Source organism: Glycine max, chromosome 4, assembly GCF_000004515.6.
Source record: "Glycine max cultivar Williams 82 chromosome 4, Glycine_max_v4.0, whole genome shotgun sequence".
NCBI lineage: Eukaryota > Viridiplantae > Streptophyta > Magnoliopsida > Fabales > Fabaceae > Glycine > Glycine max.
Genome location: NC_016091.4, coordinates 44,816,922 through 44,840,236, shown reverse-complemented (window position 1 = coordinate 44,840,236; position 23,315 = coordinate 44,816,922). Strand labels below are relative to the sequence as shown.

The 23,315-nt window shown below is 31.9% G+C and overlaps 1 protein-coding gene across 1 annotated transcript; it reads left to right on the top strand.

The window, feature by feature from the left end:
• Positions 1–10,522: 10,522 nt before the first annotated feature.
• On the top strand, positions 10,523–18,200 carry LOC100813790 (uncharacterized). Its single transcript, XM_006578599.4, has 9 exons — positions 10,523–10,648; positions 11,182–11,384; positions 14,188–14,364; positions 14,539–14,631; positions 15,405–15,587; positions 15,689–15,791; positions 15,873–16,055; positions 16,501–16,958; positions 17,287–18,200. Exons 2-9 carry the CDS (start codon positions 11,184–11,186, stop codon positions 17,965–17,967), a joined length of 2,079 nt encoding a protein of 692 aa, XP_006578662.1. The 5' UTR covers positions 10,523–10,648; positions 11,182–11,183; the 3' UTR covers positions 17,968–18,200.
• Positions 18,201–23,315: the final 5,115 nt, after the last annotated feature.

The following is a 23,315-nucleotide window of genomic DNA, read 5'->3' as shown; positions in this document are numbered from 1 at the left end:
ATGTCCTAAAAGCGTTTCTTTGTTTTCTTGAGAGCGGTGTTTTCAATTTTCGATTCTGAGAGCGGGGTTTTCAGTGGGGGGTGATTGCAGGCTGCTGTTTCTGGCAGCGAGATAGTGTTTAAAGACGAGTAGTGTTCTCTGATTATTGTTTGACTAGATTAGGGAGCACAGGTTAATTGTGATGATGATTTTGTTTCAAGAACGACGATAATTGTGATTTTTGAGTAGTAAGTATGATAAGTCTTACATTTAGAATTTATAAATTTTACATCTTTTAAGACCAATTTTAATGATCATAAGTAATCTTGACAATAAAAAAATTCAAATAGTCGTCATTATTTGGGCAATCAAATTTTTTGGGCAACCAACTAGGTTTTAAGAATATGTTTTTGAGTAAGTAAAGAACAATATATATTTTAGACAAATGTAATACTTTATTTTTAATGAACATACATTTGCATGTTGATTTTTGTAAATAACTTGAATCCATTCTTTATTAATAGGACTAATATAAACTTTAGCACAAGAAAGTGGTTTTTTTTTTCCGCTGTACACTCTCTCATCAAAATTCTCAAAGTATACTACTTTGAGAATTATTTCTCTAAGTGTACTACTTTTGCTTCTTTTACGGGAGTCGGGTTTGGTTACCTCGCCTTTCCAATTAAATTAATTTTTTTATTAACAAAAATATACATATAAAAGAAATATAAAAATTGGATAAAATTAGAGTATGATTTTTTATTTATGTTATATGTAATTGTGTAGTTAAATTTATGTTTTTTAATTTTTTTATGTTCTTATAATTAAAAAATAATAAAATTAATTAGTAGTATTAAAATAAAGTACAAAAATACCGCGAAAAAATATATGACACATCAGTCTTATAAAGTAGATAAAATATTCAAATTATAGTAAAATGATACTTGATAATAATAAAACATATTAAAAATTACAATTATAACGCAAACATAACAAAATTAATGATGATTTGAAATATGTTGTGCTATTCTTCTATTTGGATTATTGGTTTGTTAAAAATAGTCCAAATTTCTATTGTTGGATTGTGTCAACACCTTTAGTACGTTTTCAATTCTGTTATTTCGTATTCAATCAAATTTTTTGAATACTTAGAATGATGTTGTCGTAAGAACAATCGTCTAACTAATTGTGATTCATGAATTCCATTGGGGAGAACCTATACCTCTATAGGTGCAACTTGTTTAATTAAATCTGAGTTTCTCCATGTCACATTCCAAAGGAATGCCAACCTGTTATGTTTCATTTCTAGTTGTAATACATAATTGCATAATGAGGATGAGTGATGATTGATTGAAGCAGGTTGAGGTATAACCTCCGAGGTCAATGGTACATAATAATTCTATGTTAACAATGTATAAACATCATTATTATTTTTCAATTGTAGAGATTGAAAAAAATATTGTTGACTTGTATCTATGAATGATTGTCGGTAGTAGATTCTACTTAATAATTGAGAACAATAGGTAGAAACTCACATTAGTGTTGGAGTGAGACTTTGAAAATACCAAAATGAAATATGAACAAGGCCATTTATACTTTTTTTAATATCTCATTGGTGCTAGCTATAATAAGCCTAGAAGTGTTTTTAGAAGAAAACCTTACACCCGTGCTTTTATTAAATCATATACTTCCTCTATATTTACATATAAATAAAAAAGTGATTATAGGATTTGGTGTTGACGTGTGGTGTGGTCCCATTCAACCCACCCATTTTCATTAACCCTTCCAAATTATTGAAATGAGCCCCATGGTTTTTTCACTCTTCTTTTTATATATATCTTTTTCTATTATTATTTAAAAGAGTAAATAGATTTCTAATTTGTATAGAAATAAATTTAATTATACTTATAAAAATTAAAATACATGTTAATTTATTGAAATACTTACATATTTTTAATTTTTTAATATTTGATCCTTTATCAAGATAATAGTTAATGTTGAAGAATTATTTGATATAATTTAAAATTTTATAGTTGAAGACACCTTTTTCTATTTTAAAATATGAGAGAAAATTATGGTAAAAAAAATCATTAGCAGATTTTAGACTTTACAATAAACATAAACATTCACACAAAATGACAAAATCCTTGGATTTTATTTTATTTTATTTATTTATTGTCTTATTGATTTCTACTTACTGATTTTCCATCTCTTGAGAACCTGGCTTTCTACTTCTTTGTTCATATAATACGTTCTACTTCTTTGTTCATATAATACGATTACGCTATACCTACCAATCCCATAAAACATTATATACCTACCATTCTTATGACAAATCATATTATACGGGTGTAATTTGTAACAACTGTTTCTTTATTCAATAATTTTATTTTAAAACTTATTATTAAGTTGAAATTTTATTTCACATAAATTATATACACAAAATTTCATATTAATTTAAAATTATTTAATATTTCATTTATATATCTTAAAATTAAATTAATATACATGCTTTTAAAATATATATAAATATAATATTTTGAACATATTTATATTATTGTTCATTTTCTTGCAAAATATATATATATATATATATATATATATATATATATAATTATATTCAACATCGACTCAATAAAAATCATATTGTATATTAATATCAAAGAATTGATGTAAGTTATATAAGTAGATACACAAATTTTATAAAATTTAAAATCATTATACATGTCATTTAAGATACACAATTATTAATTAATTTATTTTTATTATGGAGAGAATATCAACTTCTTTAAAAACATAATTAGATTGTATTATTGATCTAAAGATTTTTCTTACAACTTTATCCACTCGAAGATTATCGTATATAGGAAATTTGTTATCTTCTATAATAATATTTTTGTTTTAATAATATATAATATATAAAATTTTACAAAGACCCATGCGATAAGCATTAGTGAAATTAATAATTAAAGGAAAAAATAAAGTGAAGGAATATCAAATTAAAAAATTGGAAAATGGATTGGGGAAAAAACAAGAAAGAGAGTTTGAGCGGAATTTTTTTTTTTTTTGTAAAATTTTAATTTATCCACAATTATTTTTCTTTGCTAAAATTTGACACTGTTCTAGTTTGAAAAGTAAAATTCCATTAGTTATATAAGGGATGGAACCATGAGAAATGATTAGGGGAACGAAAATTTGACACATTCTAAAAAAATAACAATGACTAATTTTTACTTTTAATAATTATTTATAATTTAGTTTCACAAAAATAAATAAATATCATATATTTTATGAAAATAAATATAACAATAAATAAAAAATAATTGACTTCTTTATTCCTTAAAAAAGAATAAAGAATTCTTTAAATTGTCATGTTTCAACTAATTTATTATAGTTCATGTTAATTTGTCTACCAAATTTTAAATGTTCAGATCTGGTTTAGATCTAGAATGGGTCTTGTGTGTTAGCATCTACAACCTTTTGATTTGGACAAAAAAAACCCCACTATTCTCCTACCTAAGTCAACATCAATTAAAGGGCAATTACATAAATTTCTTTTCATTTTATTTTTTAAAAATGGATATAATTGAAAATCTTCTTTTTCCTCTTACCCACTAACACATCCTGGTTCTTCTTGTTGCGCTGTACGTACATGGATAACTTGATTTCAGCAAGGTGGCTGGTGGCAACAATGGTGTATCGCGGTAGTCCCTTCAGCGGATCTTGGTAGCTTTTGTTTGTTGTGAATTTTCAAGACCTCCATGGATGAGATCTTTGAGTGGAGAAATACCCAAGTCTCACAACAGCTTATATATCTAACATGGTATCAGAGCATGTTCTGACCTAGGACCTCATCATCGCTTCCGCTACAACGAGCACCCACCATTTGATTTTAAGATGAAAGACAACATGAGAGAAAGAGAAAAAAAAAGTTAATAAAATTAAATAAGATAATTAAAATAAAATAAATTTACATGAATACCCTTATTCAGGTAAAAAGATGCTGCTATATAATCTTATTTAAAACATATATCAATAATGTATATTTCAACATAAATAAACAAACTAGCAAAATTTTAATCTTTATGAAAGACTAAAAAATGCCAATATTATTTGGATAAACTAAAACTCAATTTGAAATTTGACGGGAACTAAACACTTATTTTGTCCTAAAATTTATAAAATAAAAATAACTAAATTATAATATAATAAAAATAATATAATACAATATTTGAAAAAATAAGAAGACTTATTGTAAACACCAACTGGAAATAGAAAAAGAAAATACATTGCTTAACGTGTTTTGCGTTAGCCTTGTATTCTTCTAATGCCTTTAAAAACAGAAAAATGAAATGACTCAAAACTAAAGTTGATGAATAATAATGAAGGAATGCATACTTGATATGTAAAAATCATGAAACTGTAAAAGTCTAGCTAGGGGGATGGGATGTTAGTATGTAAGTTTAGAATTGGGGAAGGGAGTAACAGGGACGGATTTAGAAGTATATTAAAGAGGGTGTTAATTTTTTTTTTACATAATTATTTAATAATTTTTTTGAAAAAATATTATTAATTTTATGTGTAAAAATAGAGATATAATTTACTACTAAAAAAAATTAACTATAAACTCAAATACTTATTTTTCTCATACATTTTCTTTTATTAGTATCCTCGTGCATTTGCTGTCCTGGGGAGGGGTCATGATAGTAGAACACAAGATACAGAGCTAAGTATAAAGAAGAATGTAGGGGTGTAGATAGAAAGAAGGGACAAGAGGACAATCACAAAATCAACTTACCGGAGGGACTACATATGAGATTGTGGATGAGCTGAGCTGGCAAAGTATGGAATATTGTTGAGTATTATTGGTCGGTTGCTAGGGGACAAACATAACTGAATTATGTTATTTTTGTAATATTCCCTAGCACAATTGCAATTTTGTCAGCAAGTATTGCAGTATAAATAACTATGTAATAATCAGCAATAGCATGAATGAAAATATACTTACCTTCCTTCTTTAATTTCTGTTGGAGGTTCTGGCCCTCGAAGTCCAGCTTGTAGTTGTCCCTAACATTTGGTGCTCTCGTTGTCATGACTAACTCTTCCAAGGCCAAGGCCCCTCCGATAAACTGGAGGATGCTATCCTCAAGCTCACAAATCATCAGTTGTCTCTCGGTGAGTCCATGCATTTGATGACCCTCCAATTTGAGGAGCTTCTTCAGCACATGTCTCCCCTCCCCTCTGCTTCCCCTTCATTGCCCCCTTTAGCACTAGCTCTGTCGCCTACACCTGCCACCAATCACAGAATGAAATTAGATGTACCAAGGTTCAATGGTATTGACCCTCTTGGTTGGATCTTTAAGATCAACCAATTTTTTGAGTATCATGGTACCCTAGAGCATGATCACCTCACAATTGCTTCATTTTATATAGAGGGCAGAGCTCTTGCCTGGTTTCAGTGGATGACCAGTAATGGTCAATTCACCTCATGGCCAGTTTTTCTCCAAGCTCTCTATACAAGATTTGCGCCCTCTCAATATGAAGACCCCACTAGGGCTCTTTTCAAACTCACATAGAAGGGTTCAGTTGCACAATACTTGTCCAATTTTGAAGATTTGGTGAACAAAATTATCGGGCTTCCTCCGCCGTTCCTCCTGAGTTGTTTTATTTCTGGGCTCACCTTGGAAATCCGGTGTGAGGTCCAGGCGTTGCAGCCCCTGACCTTGGTTCAAGCGGCTAGCCTTACACGCCTTCAAGAGGAGAAGCTTCTTGATGGATGGGTGCTACCTCAAGGGAGGCCCCCACCCACCGCTCCTGTGGTTCCCTCATGTTCAGTTTCGACCCCCACACCACTTCTCCCTTCGCCACCACATTTGCTGCCACCAGTTCTCAAATGTTTGTCCTTGCAGGAGATTGCTTCACGCTATGAACACGGTCTATGCTTCAATTGCAACGAGAAATACCATAGAGGCCATTGTTGTGCCTCTAGGGTTTTCCTCTTAGTCGCAAATGAAGAGGACTTTTCTTTAATTAATATAGAAAGTCTTGACCCGCCCCAGACCCGCTCGACAATCCTGACCCGTTCCAGGCCCAAATTAGCTTCAACTCTTTGGCGGATCATTTGTCCCCAGAAACACTCCGTTTATTGGGCACCATCTCCAACCACCAAGTTGTGGTCCTCATGGATGGTGGAAACACCCATAATTTCATTCAGGAGGAGCTAGTGACCAAGCTCAGGTTTTCTTCGCGTGAAACAAGCCCATTGTGGGTCATGGTTGGTAATAGGCAACATTTGGAGTGCACACGCCGGTGTGAAGCAGTCACCATTGAAATTCAGACAACTAAGTTCATCATTGACCTCTACGTGTTACCCATTTCGAGAGCAAATATTGTGTTGGGGGTTCAATGACTAAAATCTCTTGGGCCTGTTCTTACTGACTATAACACCCTGTGTATGAAATTCTTCCATGATGGTCGTTTGGTGGAGCTTAAGGGTGATCGCAAATCTACCCTGAGCTCGTTGTCGCCACCGCAATTTTGCAAAATGCTCAGAAAGTAGAGCACGAGGTTCTATTATCGCATTGCGGTGCTCGCCAATGATTCATTTGGAGAAGACATTTCATTATTGTCTTCTTCGACGACATACTTATTTACAACGATTCCTTCAATGATCACTTGATTCATTTGGAGAAGACATTTCAGGTACTTTTTGACAATCAATTCGTCCTTAAATTATCTAAATGCTCTTTTGCTCAATCACAGGTCGAATATCTTAGGCACATTGTTTCTCAAGGGGGGGTGGAACTAATGGCTGCCAAGGTGGGTACCATTCGTCAATGGCCCACTCCTCGGTCCACCAAAGCTCTCTGCAGCTTCCTGGGCCTTGCAGGTTTCTATAGACAATTTATTCGGGGGTACGCTATAATCGTGGCTCCTCTAGTCAAGGCAACTACAACAGAGCCTTTCCAGTGGACGGACCTAGCGCAGTTTGCTTTTGAGCAACTTAAGCGAGCTCTCTTAGATGCTCTCGTGTTGGCCCTACTGGACTTCCAATTATCCTTCACTGTGGAAACATATACTTCTGGTGTGGGAATGGGTGCGATCCTGTCTTAGCACGACCACCTTATTGCCTTCTTTAGTAAGCCTTTTAGCCCACAGCTTTTGTGTGCGTCGACGTATGTCAAAGAGCTATTTGCGATTATGGCGGCTGTTAAGAAGTGACGACAATATTTACTCAGCCACCGCTTTACCATCCTCACTAATCACAGAAGCCTCAAAGAATTACTGATGCAGGTTATCCAAACTCCAAAGCAACACATGTATCTCGCGCACTTAATGGGATATGATTATCAAATCCAGTATCGGTCTGGTGCAAACAATCAAGTGACTGATGCTTTATCCAGACTTCCTGAGCAGAATGCTTCCACACTATTGATTCTTTCAATACCTTGTCTAACTTTCATGGGGGACCTTCACCAGCAATTAGCAAATCTCCCTAAGTATCTCAGATAGCTTCAAGAAATTCTGAATTGTCCTAACACGTACCCTGAATTTAAAATTTCCCATAACCTCGTTCTGAAGAAAAGACGTATTTGGCTTCCTCGTGGATTACCAATAATTCCTACACTGCTTACGGAATACCACTCCACGCCGACAGGGGGTCATATGGGAGTCACGAAGACACTAGCTCATCTGTCAGAAAATTTTTGTTGGCCTGCAATGCGAACAAATGTAACTCAGTTTGTGGCAAGTTGTCTTGATTGCCAGCACACGAAGTATGAGACTAAAAGACTTGCTGGCCTATTATGCCCACTTCCAGTACCTCACCGCCCTTGGGAGGACCTCTCGCTGGACTTCATTATTGGTCTTCCACCATACCACAGGCACACTGTTATCTTGGTTGTTGTGGACTGTTTTTCTAAAGGAACCCATCTGGGAATGCTTTCTTCTTCGCATATGACTCATGCAGTTGCTTGTTTATTCATAGATATCATGGCAAAGCTCCATGGTCTTCCTCGAAGCTTAGTTTCCGATCGTGACCCATTTTTCGTCAGTCATTTCTGGCAAGAGCTATTTCGTTTAAGTGGTACCCAGTTGTGCATGAGTTCAGCTTACCATCCGCAAAGTGATGGCCAAACCGAAGTCTTGAATCACGTTGTGGAACAGTATCTCCGAGCTTTTGTTCATCAACGACCAAGGACATGGGGGAAGTTGCTTCCTTGGGTCGAGTGGTCTCATAATACTTCGTGGAATGTCGGAACTAGTACTACGCCATGTGAGATAACTTTTGGCCGCAAGTCATTTAATTTTCCAGAATATATAATAGGGACTTCAAACATTGATGTCGTTGATGACTTATTGGTCAACAGGGAAGAAACCTTCCACTTCATTCGAAAGAAGCTGCTCAAGGCTCAGGCTTTAATGAAGCAACATGCTGATACTAGACGCAAAGAAGTTAATTATCAACCAGGGGATTGGGTCACGCTCAAACTCTGACCCCATAGGCAAATTTCAGCCATAGATCCTCAGGACAAATTCGGCAAGCTCGCTAAACGTTTCTATGGACCCTTCCAAGTTATAGAGCGCATTGGCCAGGTTGCATATTGATTACAGCTTCCAGAGGGAGCGTATATACATTCAATATTTCATTGTTCCTTGTTGAAGCCATTTAAGGGCACTCTGACGATAGCAGATACTATGGAATTGCCGAAGAAGTTCATCAACGCGCAACCCATCATCACCCCTCTCACAATTTTGGACCATCGACATAGTTCTTCTACAGGAAAGCCACGCTGGGAAGTATTAGTGTAGTGGTAGGGACTTTCCCCAGATGAAACTTCGTGGGAAGATTGGTCTCAGTTATGCCAGGATTATCACCTTGAGGACAAGGTGATCTTGCAAGGGCCGAGGGATGATAGTAGAACACAAGGTACAAAGATAAGTACAAAGAAGAATGCAGGGGTGCAGATAGAAGGAAGGGGTAAGAGGGCAATCACAAAACCAGCTTACCTAAGGGACTACGTATGAGATTGTGGATGAGCTAAGCTAACAGAGTATGTAATATTGTTGAGTAGTGTTGGTCTCCTGCTAAGGGATAAGCAGAATTGAATTCTATTATTTTTGTAATATTCCCTAGCACAATTGCAATTCTATTAGCAAGTATTGCAATATAAATAACTATGTAATAATCAGCAATAACATGAATGAAAATATACTTACCTTCATTCTCTAATTTCTATTGGAGGTTCTGGCCCTCGAAGTGCAGCTTGTAGTTGTCCCTAATAGGTAAGATGAAAGAAAACATATATTATATTAATATATTAATATGTATATATAGTTCATAACTTATTATAAATAGGGGAGTAAGGCGATTATCCCCCTTTTAAAAGTCATGGTTACGTCCCTTGTTATATCAAATTTGTCATATTCTATTTTTGTTTTAGCTTTTTTTACATAATTATCTTTTCTTTAACTAGCCAATGTGCCTATATTACATATTTACATATTAAATGTACAAGCATAGGTAGGAGATAGGAACTGGTGGATCTAGTGGAAGGCTAAACCCTTGACGCCATTATTGCACCTAATTGTTAAAGACTTGGGTCAATTTCAATTCAATTACAAGTTCATTAAGTGTTCACAAATTTCAATTTACCTATAAAGTTCTAGACAATTCATGGTAATACATTTAAATGCCTATATCAAGTTTGTTAAATACCTAGGAGATGATATAATAAGTACGAAATTAAGGTTGTAACGTTCCAAAGTATATTTTCATAAGCATATAATCTTGCAAAACATTTTTTTGGGGGGAAAGGGGGGGGGGGGTCAATGAGTAAATGAGATATGACAACGAGATAAGAATAGATATATGATTTCTTGTTCCTGTTCTCACTCTCCAAAACCTATTCTTGTTCTCGATCGATATGAAGTTTTTTTTTTCCATCCTATTCCTTGATCTCTTATTTTTATATATATATATATATATATATATATATATATATATATATATATATATATATTGTAAAAAATTGAACAAAGCCAAATATGTACTACTTATTCAAGGAAGTACAATAGATGTAAACGCCTTCACTATTCAAAAAGAATAGACATAAAGCATGTGTAAAAGCTTAAGAGTAATCAAGTAACATAAATAATATAAAATAAAGGTAATTTAGTCATTATATGTGTCAGGTACGAGTATAGGACGGGTGTACATACTCATCCCCATCCCCATTTAAAAAAATTGAGTATTACCCATTCCCATCCCCAATCAAAGTGAGGTGGGTCTAAGGCGGTACCCACACCATAGATATAAGTTTGTTTGTCATGTCTAGAGTAAACTCAATAAGTGATCATAGATTTAGTGAATTGTTTAAGGATTGCCATTATGATGTGTGGGCTTAAGTTGACTCTTCCCGAATTTGAAAAAAAAAAGCCCCCTATGACTTTGGGCTTTTTGGGTTGGGTTGGTATTTTGGCCCAATTTGAAAATAAGAAAAGGCCATATGCGCTCTAGGGTTCCAAAAGCGAAACAGAACTATTAAAGACCTCTTTCTGTTGCGCCGAACGAAATCCTCTTGCTCTGTTGTACTTGATGTTGACACCGACAAGTGCGTCTTTTCTTTTGTTGCTCGCTTCAAACCAAAATCTCTCTTCCTCTTTGTAGGTTAGTGTTGTTTGGTGATTTTTATCCCTTTTTTCGATCCTTGAGTTTGAAATTGTTGTATGAAATGGTCATGTAGGTCTATCATAGTGATCAAGTGCATCTTTTCTTTTGTTGCCCGCTTCAAACAAAAATCTCTCTTCCTCTTTGTAGGTTGGTGTTGTTTGGTGATTTTTATCCCTTTTTTCGATCCTTGAGTTTGAAATTGTAGTATGAAATGGTCATGTAGGTCTATCATAGTGGTCAAGCATTTGATTATTCTCTTATTTTTGTGCAAAATTAATAAATTGACTCTATAATCTTGACTCGTTTATTTTAAACCTAATTAGGTATTAGTGCCCTATCTTTAATACTAGATTCACCCAAATGAAAGTTGGCTAAATCATTTTGTTTTCACATATGTTGTTATCTTATAAAAAAAAGTATTTTTGTTTTATCAGTTGTTTTACACGTGTGATTGAGGTTAATGTTGAGATATTGTGTTTGTGTTGTTGTATAGGTTTTTTTACTTGAAGTTTAAGTTATAATATATGCAGCTATGGATGGTAAACGAGAAAATTTGTTACCATCATCCTTGCCTAGCCAGTTGTTATCAATTGATGAGGAACTATGGCAAATGGCTGAAGACAGGGTGCAAGAAATACTATGGACAATTCAACCAAATGTATTATCTGAGGTGAACAGAAAGGATGTTATTGACTATGTTCAGAGGCTGATTAGAGATTACTATGGAGCAGAGGTTAGAATATTTTGATCCAATCATCATATTTGTAAATTTTTATTGCTGGAATTGGTTTTCTACATTTGGTCTTTTCTTTGTTAAATGAATTTGCTTTCTTGCCCTCATAATTAGTTGGATGTTCTTGTACCATTTTTTTATTTATACATAATTATATCAATTTTGATGTATGCCAAGAATGTGTTTTTTTAGAAATAATTGGTGGAAATATCTTTTCCTTTTTCCTTATCATACTTTCTTTTTAAGAGGAGTTAGATTCAAATGTAATTTTATTATATATTCAATTCTCTTAACATGATTTTATAACCATGTTGTTGGCTCTTGTATACTTCTACCTTAGATGTGCATATTGGCACCTTCCCCCTATCGATTCTATCTTTTTCCCTTTTATATTTAGATATCTAAAAAACCCATAAAAAATTAAGCTATGAAAAATATTGGGATTTTGACAAGAGTACCAAATCGCTCAAGTAACACAATGATAAGTAATTATTGTCTCCATAAGGACTTGTTTAATAATTGGGTAATTAATAGTAAATTAAATGGACTATGAAGATTAAGTAACCAAACTTAAAGACAATTGCATTAAAATAAAAGAGAAAATTAGTTGTGGAATTTCATCAAACACTTGATATGCATAGAAAATTGGGATGAAATCAATGAGAGAAATCATTGACGATTGACTTCATTAGATTTCCTAACTTGTAATCACTATGTATCCCTATTCAATTAAGCTTATGTTATCATCAACCCACACTTTTATGCCAACCTCAATTTCTTAAGCAACACAACCTAAATCCCTTGATTATATTAGTAATCCCTTGAATTAGCTTAACAAATAATTTGCATTAAGAAAAAGGATTTATTAATGACTAATCGTCTTTACTTTATTCCTAGGCACAAAGAAAATTAGTTGTCTTTTTCAGTTTGCAAACCAAAGGAATTTTCCAATTACAATTGGAATCATAACATCATGTAAATAGGTAGATCAAGCCAAAAACAAGCAATAAGAATGAAAGAACAATAACAATGTTTTATTAAATAGAAACAATGTAGCAATTACATAAAAGTAGGATCAATTACTTTAAATCCCGACCAAAGCAAAGTTAGTTGCTCAAAGCCATGGGGGAAGAAGCTCTTGATGGAGAAACAATGGAAGATGAGTTCCTATGCATTCAAAGGTGTCACAAGAGAGTTCAGTTTAGAATACCTTTCCTTTCCTCAAGAGGTCTATTTATTAAAAACCTAAAACAAAGTAAAAGGTTCAAGCCCAATTGAAAATAAAATTAAAAATTTGCAAACAGGATTCTGACGCTCTCCACGTTGGTGTGGTTATGCCCACATAGGTGTGGGGGGCATGCTGAAAGATAAAATGCATGTCAAGTTCGCCTATAGCGATGTGGCTACACCCATAGAGGTGTGAGAGGCATGCTTAATGAGAAATTGATAGTCAGGAACACCCAAACTGTTGTGGGTGTTTGTCACACCCATGTGACATCTACTTCCTTCACTTTTTTCTAGAATCTCATGGTTTCCATACTAAGATAACTTTCCAAGCCCTTCATTCTTCTCCCAATGTCAGTGAAAGTGCTCCAAGCTCCTCTCCAAATTGGTCCTTCAACAAATTCCTTCAAAACTAACAAAAATAAACAAGATCAAGTGTGGAAGGAAATAAAATTGAAATTTAAACTATGAAAAACTTTTCTTCAAAACTTAACTAAATAAACACAACAAAGTTCAAAGAAAACATTATTAGAAAACTAGGTTATCATTTATAAGTTTTATGATCAATATAATCCTACTTCTGTAGGTTGGCTTAGATTTTCCATGAAGTGTTTTGTTTTCTTTCCACGTAGTCAACTCTGTAGGATAAAATTTTGTTGTTGTTGTGTTGTATCCTTTACATTGTGAACTTCCTCTCACTTTGACAACTAGAAAATAAAACATTTTTTCCAAATCATATGAACTGATCTTCATAGAATCAAAAGTATGAGTATACAAATTTTTCCCCACCCATTTGATAAATTTCATCTCTCCATACCATGAGAAGATGTATAGTTTTAAAAACATTGAAATTCCTGATTTGAATGATATTGAGAAAATTTTGCAAGTATTGATTGCTCTAGTGAACATTGTTGACGTAAAAAATTACAGACTGTTTCTAGAAGGAACAGGCTTCAATTTTAAATTTAAGGATTTTTTAAACCTTGATTTTCAGTTTAAATTTTTTATATTGCCAATAAATAGTTTAATGGTAAAAGTGTGATTCTTTCCATGGACCCCTAAATAGTTAAGAGAACCCCATTTGATTCATATCCCGATCAAAAACTTTATTTCTTACTTATAAAATAATAATAATAACTAATAAAAAAATAAAATAATAATTAATAAAAGAAAAAATTGTAAATAAAATAGAAATTTTTCAAAAATTAAATACAATATTAAAAAGACAAAAATGTAAAAAAAAATTCATTATTTTTTACCCCATTTTTAAAGAACTAAAAAAACTAAACAATTTTAATTTTTCACTTTTTGGGGCTCTTTGACGGTAGAAAAAGAAAAAAAGGAAACTAAAAAAAAATAAAAGAATATAGAATATAATAATGAATAGAAATCAAATAGAAAAAAGAGATAAGATAAAAAAATAAGATATTACTATTATATTTATATTTTAAATTTTCTATTTTATCATTTTTATTTTATTCGTTTGTTTTCTCGATTGTAGTTTTTTTTTTCATTGTATTTATTCCATTACAGTGGTGATCATAAATGAATGTTTTACCTCTTTGTGATTCACCTACAGGTCTTGCCATTCGGTTCTGTTCCACTAAAAACCTATCTTCCTGATGGAGATGTTGACTTGACAACTCTCATTCATGAAGATGCAGAGGATGATTTGGCACAAGCAATCTGCAATGTACTTAAAAGTGGAGATGACTCTGAATACCAAGTAAAAGACATACAATATATACGTGCACAGGTTTAGAAGCAAATTTTCTATTTAAACTACTATAATTACTTCCTGATTTTTTATATTCAACATCAATCATTTCTGTGTTTGACCTTATTAGAAAATAGTGTTTTATGTTCTTTTTATCAAAAGATGTCTTAGCTTTATTCGAGTCACTTTTTATGTTTGGATGATGAGCTGTAGGTCCGGCTTGTGAAATGCACAGTGAAAAATATAGCAGTTGATATCTCTTTCAATCAGATGGCCGGAATCTATACTCTACGCTTTTTGGAGCAGGTATTTATATTAATTAATATTTACACCTAATTGATGTTATTTGATTTCTACATGCCATGTGCTTAATATCTATAAGCTTAAATCTCACTCTTCTACAAGTTATGTATGCTTAAACTTGGTAGTTATGTAGACCTTACCTATAGTTTTAATCGTGATTGTGAATATATGAAGTGTTAGAACCGTCATATGTATATATATCAAAATTATATATTTATATATACATATTGTTCTATTTTTGTGTTTCATATGCCATGCTGACATTTTGGACTCATTTTCCTGTTATGTTTTTACATGTCTATTTTGCTTTCCCTTCTTTTTCTACATTTCGTTGTATACATTCTTTAGCTATCTTTCCTGCAGAGCAAAAAATAGTGTGACTAATTATGTAAAGAACAGCACAAAGAAATTTTGTTTCTCCATTCAGTCAACTTACTCTTTAGTGGCCTCTATATGGAGTTAATTTTTTACTTAACCCCTTTCCATTCTCAGGCTACATGCATTTTCTTGATAAATGATTGTTATCAACTCTCTCTCTGCCCCCATAATGTATCTATATTATGTTGATTTTTTTCTTTTCAAAAACTTGTTGATCTTTGTCCTTCTTACCCAATCCAAATTCATAATTCCATTTTCAAATGAAATTATATAATTACTTCATTTTTATCACAAATAGAAACTTTTTTCGTATTTCTGATTAAATTCAATTTTTCTTTTTCAATTTATATTCAAGCTTTGCTAATTTTGTAAATTGGAATTTGGAAATAAATTTTTAGGTTGATCAACTTGTTGGAAAGAATCATATTTTCAAACGCAGTATTATCTTAATCAAAGGTTGGTGCTACTATGATAGTCGACTTCTTGGTGGACACCATGGTCTGTTATCAACATATGCAGTAGAAATATTAGTCTTGTATATCATCAATCGTTTTCATTCATCAGTGCGTGGTCCTCTAGAGGTGAGTCACATATTCCATCAATAATATTTTTAGCAACTTTTTTGCATATGTATTTTGAATCTACTTGAAGAATAAAATCACTGGACCGCTACTACTAACAGGTGCTATACATATTTTTGGACTACTATGGCTCATTTGATTGGGACCATAATTATATTAGTATATGGGGTCCAAAATCCTTATCCTCTCTTCCAGAAATTGCTGGTAAGTCTTGCAATATGTAAGCAATTGGAGTATTTTTAATCCCCAGTCTTTGACATATTCCAACTCCCTTGCTTGTTGCAGAGGCACCAGAATGTGATCAGGGAGAATTCTTGCTCCAAAAAGAGTTTCTCGGAAATTACAAGAATATGTGCTCTTATCCAGCAGGGGCATCTGAAACTTTGACCCATGAATTTCCTGTTAAGTTCATGAACATCTTGGATCCTTTAAGAAATGACAACAACTTGGGTCGTAGTGTAAGCATAGGTAAATTTTCTCACTAAAGTAGATTGATATTTCGTACTTGATAACAAAGAAAAAAGCACCAATTGATTGTGTTGAATATATATGGTACTTTAATTGCTTGAGCTCTCACTCTTCATAATGATTATAGGATTTGTGAAATTTATGCCGATCATACTCTGACCCTATGAAAAGTTTTTATAGTGTATATATTTATGTGTTGTTTAAGAACATCTACAAGTTAACTACAACTCAACATGTTGGTGAAAAATGCATCAAGGCTTACTCAAATATTGTTATAGATATTGATATTTCATATACTCCCATGATGACTTCTAAGTTTTATATATGATGCTTACATAATTAGAGATTGTGTTGTTTCATGACATTATTTCAAATTTGTAATGGTTACTTTTTAAAATGCATAGTTCTATTACACTTATCTGCCTATATTTTTACTTACCTACAGCTAGTCTACATCGATTAAGATTTGCTTTTTCCTACGGCGTTCAAAAGCTTAAGCAAATCTTCACACTTCCCGGAGAAAACATGGGTGCAGCACTTGAGAAGTTTTTCTCCAGCACTTTGAACAGGAATGGGAAAGGAGAAAGGGCTGATGTTAGCGTTCCGGTTGCTCCATTTGGCACTGGAAGATTCGAAGAGCCTGTCCTCTATGGAGATTGTGAAAATTACTGTGGTGGCTTACAATATGTTCAGTTGTATCATAATTATGCCATGCCTGTAATTGTAGATTCAAATTCTCCAGCATCACCTGATGATATCCTTGCACCAACGCAGCAAAACTGGAGTCTGTTTTATCAAGGTGCTACCGATGTATATATCCCGGCCCAGAAACTCTATCATCCAACTTACAGCCTTGAAGGAGGAGGCAAATCACGTGGAACAGGCACATACATTCCTGACTTGGTATATTTTCTTTCTTCTCAAACTTTATCTATTTAGGCCATGTTTGGGTAAATTTCTCATAAACACTTATAGGAAAAGAAAATAGGAAGGTAAAACGGATGGAATCTCTCACATAAACTCAAATTAACTTATGTACTCTATAGAATTTTTCTTCATTTAACTTCTCTAAAAACTAGGGTGCATAAGTTGATTATAACTTATGGAGAAGCTCAATGCATTTTACTCTATCTCCTTCTCCTATAAGTGTTTGTGGAGAAGTTTATTCAAATAGGATCTTGCATTGTGATAACACACTATATATCATCCCCAAAATGGTTGAATCTTTCAGAACTATAATTCCTACTGGGATATGCGCACCAAGGCATCTAGGCCAAGGAGATTTGCTTCATCAAAGTACAATGCATTTCCCAGATCACCTCTGAAAAAGCAACAAGTGGAAGAGGTTCACTCTGAGATAGACATAATTAATGCTAATTCAGATTCAAGGTTGTTTGAGTTCTCAAGTGAAGATTTCCCCGTTCGTCCATGCAATTCCAATGCTATACCGCCAACACAAGCCCAAGAGTCTACACCATTAGAAAAGTTTCATTTTGAGACAGACATGGATGGTACTTCCCGATCTTTGGAGTTCTCAAATGAAGATTTCCCCCTTCTTCCAAAGGTTTGTTCTGAGACACACATGGAGGGTAATTCAAGGTCATTTGGGCTCTCAAAGAAAGAGTTCCCTCTTCTTCAAAGCGCTTGCAAGACCGTCTTGTCTGGGTCTGCTAAGTTAACTAAGCAAGCAAAGAGTTTCCCATCCTTTAAAGAGTCTAAACTGAAAAATATTGAGTTTGGAACTTTCAAGAAATCACAATCACTGACAGAACCAGGTTTGTCAACAAAGGATGAGAGAGAAGATTCCGATATTTCACTAACTCAAAAAACTGTGTTGGTATTTCCTAAGGTGGCGATAGAGAGGAAAGATGAATCTCCTGAAAGCAATGAGAAGATGGATCAACAGTGTTAACGTAAATATTTTGAAGGATATTAAGTGTGTAAATTTAAGTGATAGTCTCAAACTTCATAGGAACAAATAAATAATTGGTGGTGGATCTTAACTTGTTTTGTGCTTCCTTAGTGGGAATAGTTTATCATATATAACTCTAGGAACATAATGATATCTCCCTTCTGACATCCGAATGGACTTGTATTTGTTTAAGTTAAGTCTTTTAATCATATATGGATCAGTTCTTATGGATATATTTGGATTGGCAATAGAAAATAGAACAAAATGGATCAAATATAATGAGATAGAGAATGTGTTTTGTTAGAATGAAATAAAAATGTCTTCAATAGTTTGATTTTTTTTAAAGTCATTTAGAAAAAGAAAATAACAGAATGCGTCATATAATATTTTGTTTTTATATAATTGTTACTTAAAAAATATTCTATTTTATTTATTATTCATCCTTACTTTTAAAAAAGAACTTTTGAAGGAAATAAAATTTTGTAAGAAAATTATTTTTAATAAAAATGTTTTACAACTGAAAAAATGTTTACAACACAACTAGAGAAATGTTAGTAAAACATTCTAAAATACTTCTAAGATACATTTTATTGTTGGATAAAATTTATTAAAAATTATAAAATTGAAAGGGTTATTAGATGAGAAGTGTGATCCACTAAGATTTGTAAATTTTAATAAATTAATTTGATGGTGTGTTTAAAAGAGTGTGTTATTAACATTTTAAAAAAATTAACAATGTTGTAAGAAAATAACTCTTTTATTAACTTTCTTTGAAATGTTTTGTATGATAATACTTTACTTTCATTTTATTTGTAATTAAAATAGTTTAAAAAAATATATAACAAAGGCATTTAAATCAAATTATTTTTTAAAGTACGTCGAAGAGTTAGAATTTAAGTTCAAATTTGAAATTGAATATTAACACTGACAAGTATTTGACAACATATCTTATTGAGTTTTAAAATCAAATTATAAAATAATACTCACTCTGACTACTTTCTTTTGATATTTCTAATGATTTTAAGGTAATATATGGGACAATAATAATCATCAATACACACAAGTAGATTTATACATTCAACATATGTCCTTCAAAAGTCTAATTCGGTTGGTTAAAAAAATATGAGTTATTATATATTCTCTAATATATTTTTTTAATTTCTATGAAAAAAATAAAAATAAAATTGTGTTGGCAATACTTATATTATAAAGTGACTTTCATAATTTTAAATTATGTAAGCAATATGTATGTATTATGCGGCGTGTTAAGGAGGAGTGTTTAAGACCACATTTCTAAATGAGAAAGAAAGTATGGGATGTTGATTTTAATATTCTATAAAATATGGAATAGTTCACTGTTTATTTAACTGTTTGAGTAGCTTTCTGATATCAACTATCAAACGCCAATAGAAAACCATTTTTTTAAATAATAATAATAATAATAATAAGCATGCAGTTTCAAAGGTAAAAATAGGAATTTTGGGTGATGTTCACTATGTCAAAATATTAAATTGTATACATCTCACCTTAAATGAATAAAGACTAAATTACTCCTAAAAAGAATAAAGACTGAAATGCTATGAAATTAATGAATTCAATAACTAAGTTAATATTGGAGGACTAATTTAACATGAAATTAAAAAATTAAATTATATATGCATGTAACCTTTTAAGAATAAAATTAACAATGACTTTCGAAAACTATATATTTAATCTTGTTAATTTTCACATTTAGTTATTAAACATAAACAAAATTTATATTAAATTTCTTATATTTCTATATAAATTTTCTTTCTAATTTTGTGATTTGTTTTTGAAAACATTTATTACTACAATACATTTAATGTAATTATTAATTTCAAAATATTATACTACATGCATCCCTAATTATAAGACTCCTTTAATTAATTCATGTTATTTAAAAAAATTGGTTAATATATTTATAATAAAGAAGAGAAATTTGGATATATTAAATATTATGGAGGTGCAGGAAGCAAACAATTGGGTGCAGAAAGCAATTACCCTTTTAAAAAATTGGAGCAAAACTGCCGGACCTTTGGGTCTAGTATTACTATTTAGCTTATTCTATTTGCATTTCCCTATTTATTAAATACACTCTACATTTTTCTACTTTTATGTAAAATGACCTAAATAATCTTTTTTCTCTTTTAATGAATATCCGTCCTCAAACTTCCTCGCCCTCTGGTATCACCGAACCAACGTACTTGCCCACCTAGTTGTGGTTTCATCACACTGTTTTTGTATCCATTTTTTGGGCTATTCTTTGGCGAGGTATGGCTTGAGCTTTATCTCCTTTTTTTCCCTTTTATGCACACGTTGTTTTGTAAGTTTTACTAATCTAAAATAATGAACAAAAAGAACAACCAACAGATGCTTAATTCAACATATAAAAACCTTGAAAATGAAAGTTTCAGTGTACATGCACCGAATGCCATACAGAGCCATTGCCATTTTGCTTCTCTTTGAATTCAAAGACCTAAAGTTCACACATGATTAATTAATTTTAATCTTTATATATTAATTAATTAGATATTCTAGAAAGTGCTATGGCATAGGTTTTCTCTAGGATTTGATGCGATCTATCAAAGCATTCAAGGGTATTATCTGCCGTTTTCTCTAGGTCAAGCATATGCTTTAATTTATACTGATTTTCTGAGGTGATATACGATTTGATCATATTTCCTTGATTCTCAAATAAGATGTCATATAATCATATATCATGATCTTTTAGAGATAATTAATATGGTAGTTAGAATACCTAGATATGTTTCCAATAAGGGATAGATTTGCATGAGCTTGTTCAATCGATTCTAACAACATGGGTCGGGGCAGTTGCTCGACCTAACGACGAACAGAGGGTACGTAAAAAAGAAATCATTTTAATGCTTTGATCTCTTTTAAATAATATAGTGTCATATGGATGACTTGACAAGTATTAAACTATTAATGTTATTAAAATATTGATGAGTTTATGATCTTCATTAAAAAAAAGTCGGTTATAATTACCAACAATTGTTAGTGCATCCAATGTCCCATTCCCAATCCGGCACTTCCTTCGTGAGCATAATTAATCATCTTTGATAGAGTATGCCTTAACTATGTAGCTAGTTTATGGCTCTCTTGCTCTTTCACGTATTCTCTTATTTTTCTCCACAAATATCTTCATTTGAAGGTAATTATATGATAGGCACTACTAGTATTATTGTACATTAAGTATAAGAATTTTTTTCAACAATAATTTAAATCTTGGTTTGCGTTGTGGGTAATTAGTCCTTTTCATCTATTGCTCCACTCTTATTGCTCCACTCTTTTATGTATTGTATTCTGATACACTACGTCTTTTTTCATCTCTATTTGTCTTCTTCTTTTTTCATATTATTTTAAATTATTTCAATCTGAATTTCAGTTTTTTTGTCTCTATCTCCCTTATTCAACTCTTTTTTCTAATTATCAGTAGCATTTTCATCTTTATTTTCCATTTTTATTTTTATTTCAATTTTATGTCCTTATTTATCTTATCGTTCTTTATTTCTTTTATTAATTATTGTCTCAATTATTATGTTTAAATTTTGTGTAACTTAATTTTGTTTCAGTCTCTTCCTTCTATCCTGTTTTAATCAACTGTCCTTTTGTCATTACGTTAATATAATTGTTTTTTTATTTTATATTGTGTAATACAAGTTGCAGTGTAAAACATGATTTTTTTTATTAAAAAAATTACAATTAAATTTTTTCCCTGTTGTTGTTTGGACAATTGAATTTATATTTTATTTTTACTCATTTTGAAAAATAATTTGTTTCCCATTTAGGTTTTTTCATAGTTATTATTTGAACGTGTATTTTATGTTTACTTATAAGAATAATCAAATATCAAGAGAAACGAATCATCTTCAAACGTTTAAAGAGTAGGCGACTCCGTGACTCGGTGTTAGGATTAATCCTAAGAGGAAACATTGCGTCTAGCCCGTAAGAATGACATCAAATGTTGTATTTATAATATTTATGATAAAGTCACATAATGGTATGATTTTTCGTAATCATCAAATAATAGTATTATAAATAATACTGTACCAATGGTACCGAAAAGTACAATCCATAAAGGAATACAAAAGCAAATCCCCACGGTTAGGATATATTTATACCCTGTACTAGTGTATAAATACTAACTAAGCTGGCCCCAAAACCTCCAAAGTTGACTAAAAAGTAACCCAATATAAGCGTCTAATACCCCATCATGTAACCATACACGAGACAATATTAACTGTACATCGAGGCATATAAGACAGCCCATAAATAATTTCCAAACCTGAAACAAAGCAATCAACGCCCAAAGAATAACAATGTAGACCTGATCCTTAAGACTACCACTAAGAAACTTCATGCTGGAGAATACATTGTCCCTGTGCCATAGACCATTGCCAGAACGAATAAGGAAAGTTAGGCGCATATTTTGATTTGATCCATAAATGAAATTTTGTGCATTAGTGTATCCAAATCAAAAGTGCCTCCTCTAAAGATACAATCATTCCTTGCATTCCATGTGCACCACACAGCAGCGGTCCAATCAACCCACCAACACTCTTTCTCTTTCTTTGATCTTAAAAAATAAAAAGTAAACTAAAATATATTTTTATCTCTTATAAATAATTAATTTTTGTATTTATTTTTTAATAAATTTTTTTTTACGTTGAGTCTCTAATAAAATAATAATTTTATTTTTAGTCCCTAATAAATTTTACTCATTTGTGATTAGCCTATTAAATTTTGTTATTAGATTCCTACTACTATAGGAACTAATAACAAATGAACAAAATTTATTAGGGATCAAAAATAAAATTTATTAATTTTCGGTGATTAAAAAAACATCAAAGATTGAAAATAAAATTATTATTTTATTAGGGACTCGATGTAAAAAAAAATATTTATTAATGAACAAATGCAAAATTTGCTAAACTATTAGATACCACAAACATATTTTAGCCTAAAATGTAAGAGTGCTGCCAAAGTGGGCATTGGTTCTTGTGGTAAAATTTTTGTCACATTTAACCACATGTAACACTTTTCCAAATGCCCATCACATTGCCACACGAAAGAAAAAAATAATGAAAAATAGACTTTTGTTTTTCACCAAAGTAGCAAATACCATGATGAGGATCAAGAATAATGTTCCCAAGGATAAGATTGTCATTTATTGGTAGTTTATTGAGTAAAATTTATCATATTAAGAATTATGCTTTTGGTTGGGCTTTGAGACTCTACACTTGTTGCATAATATTCATCTGTTGAAATCCTATCATGTCCGTATGCAAACATGAATACACTGCCTT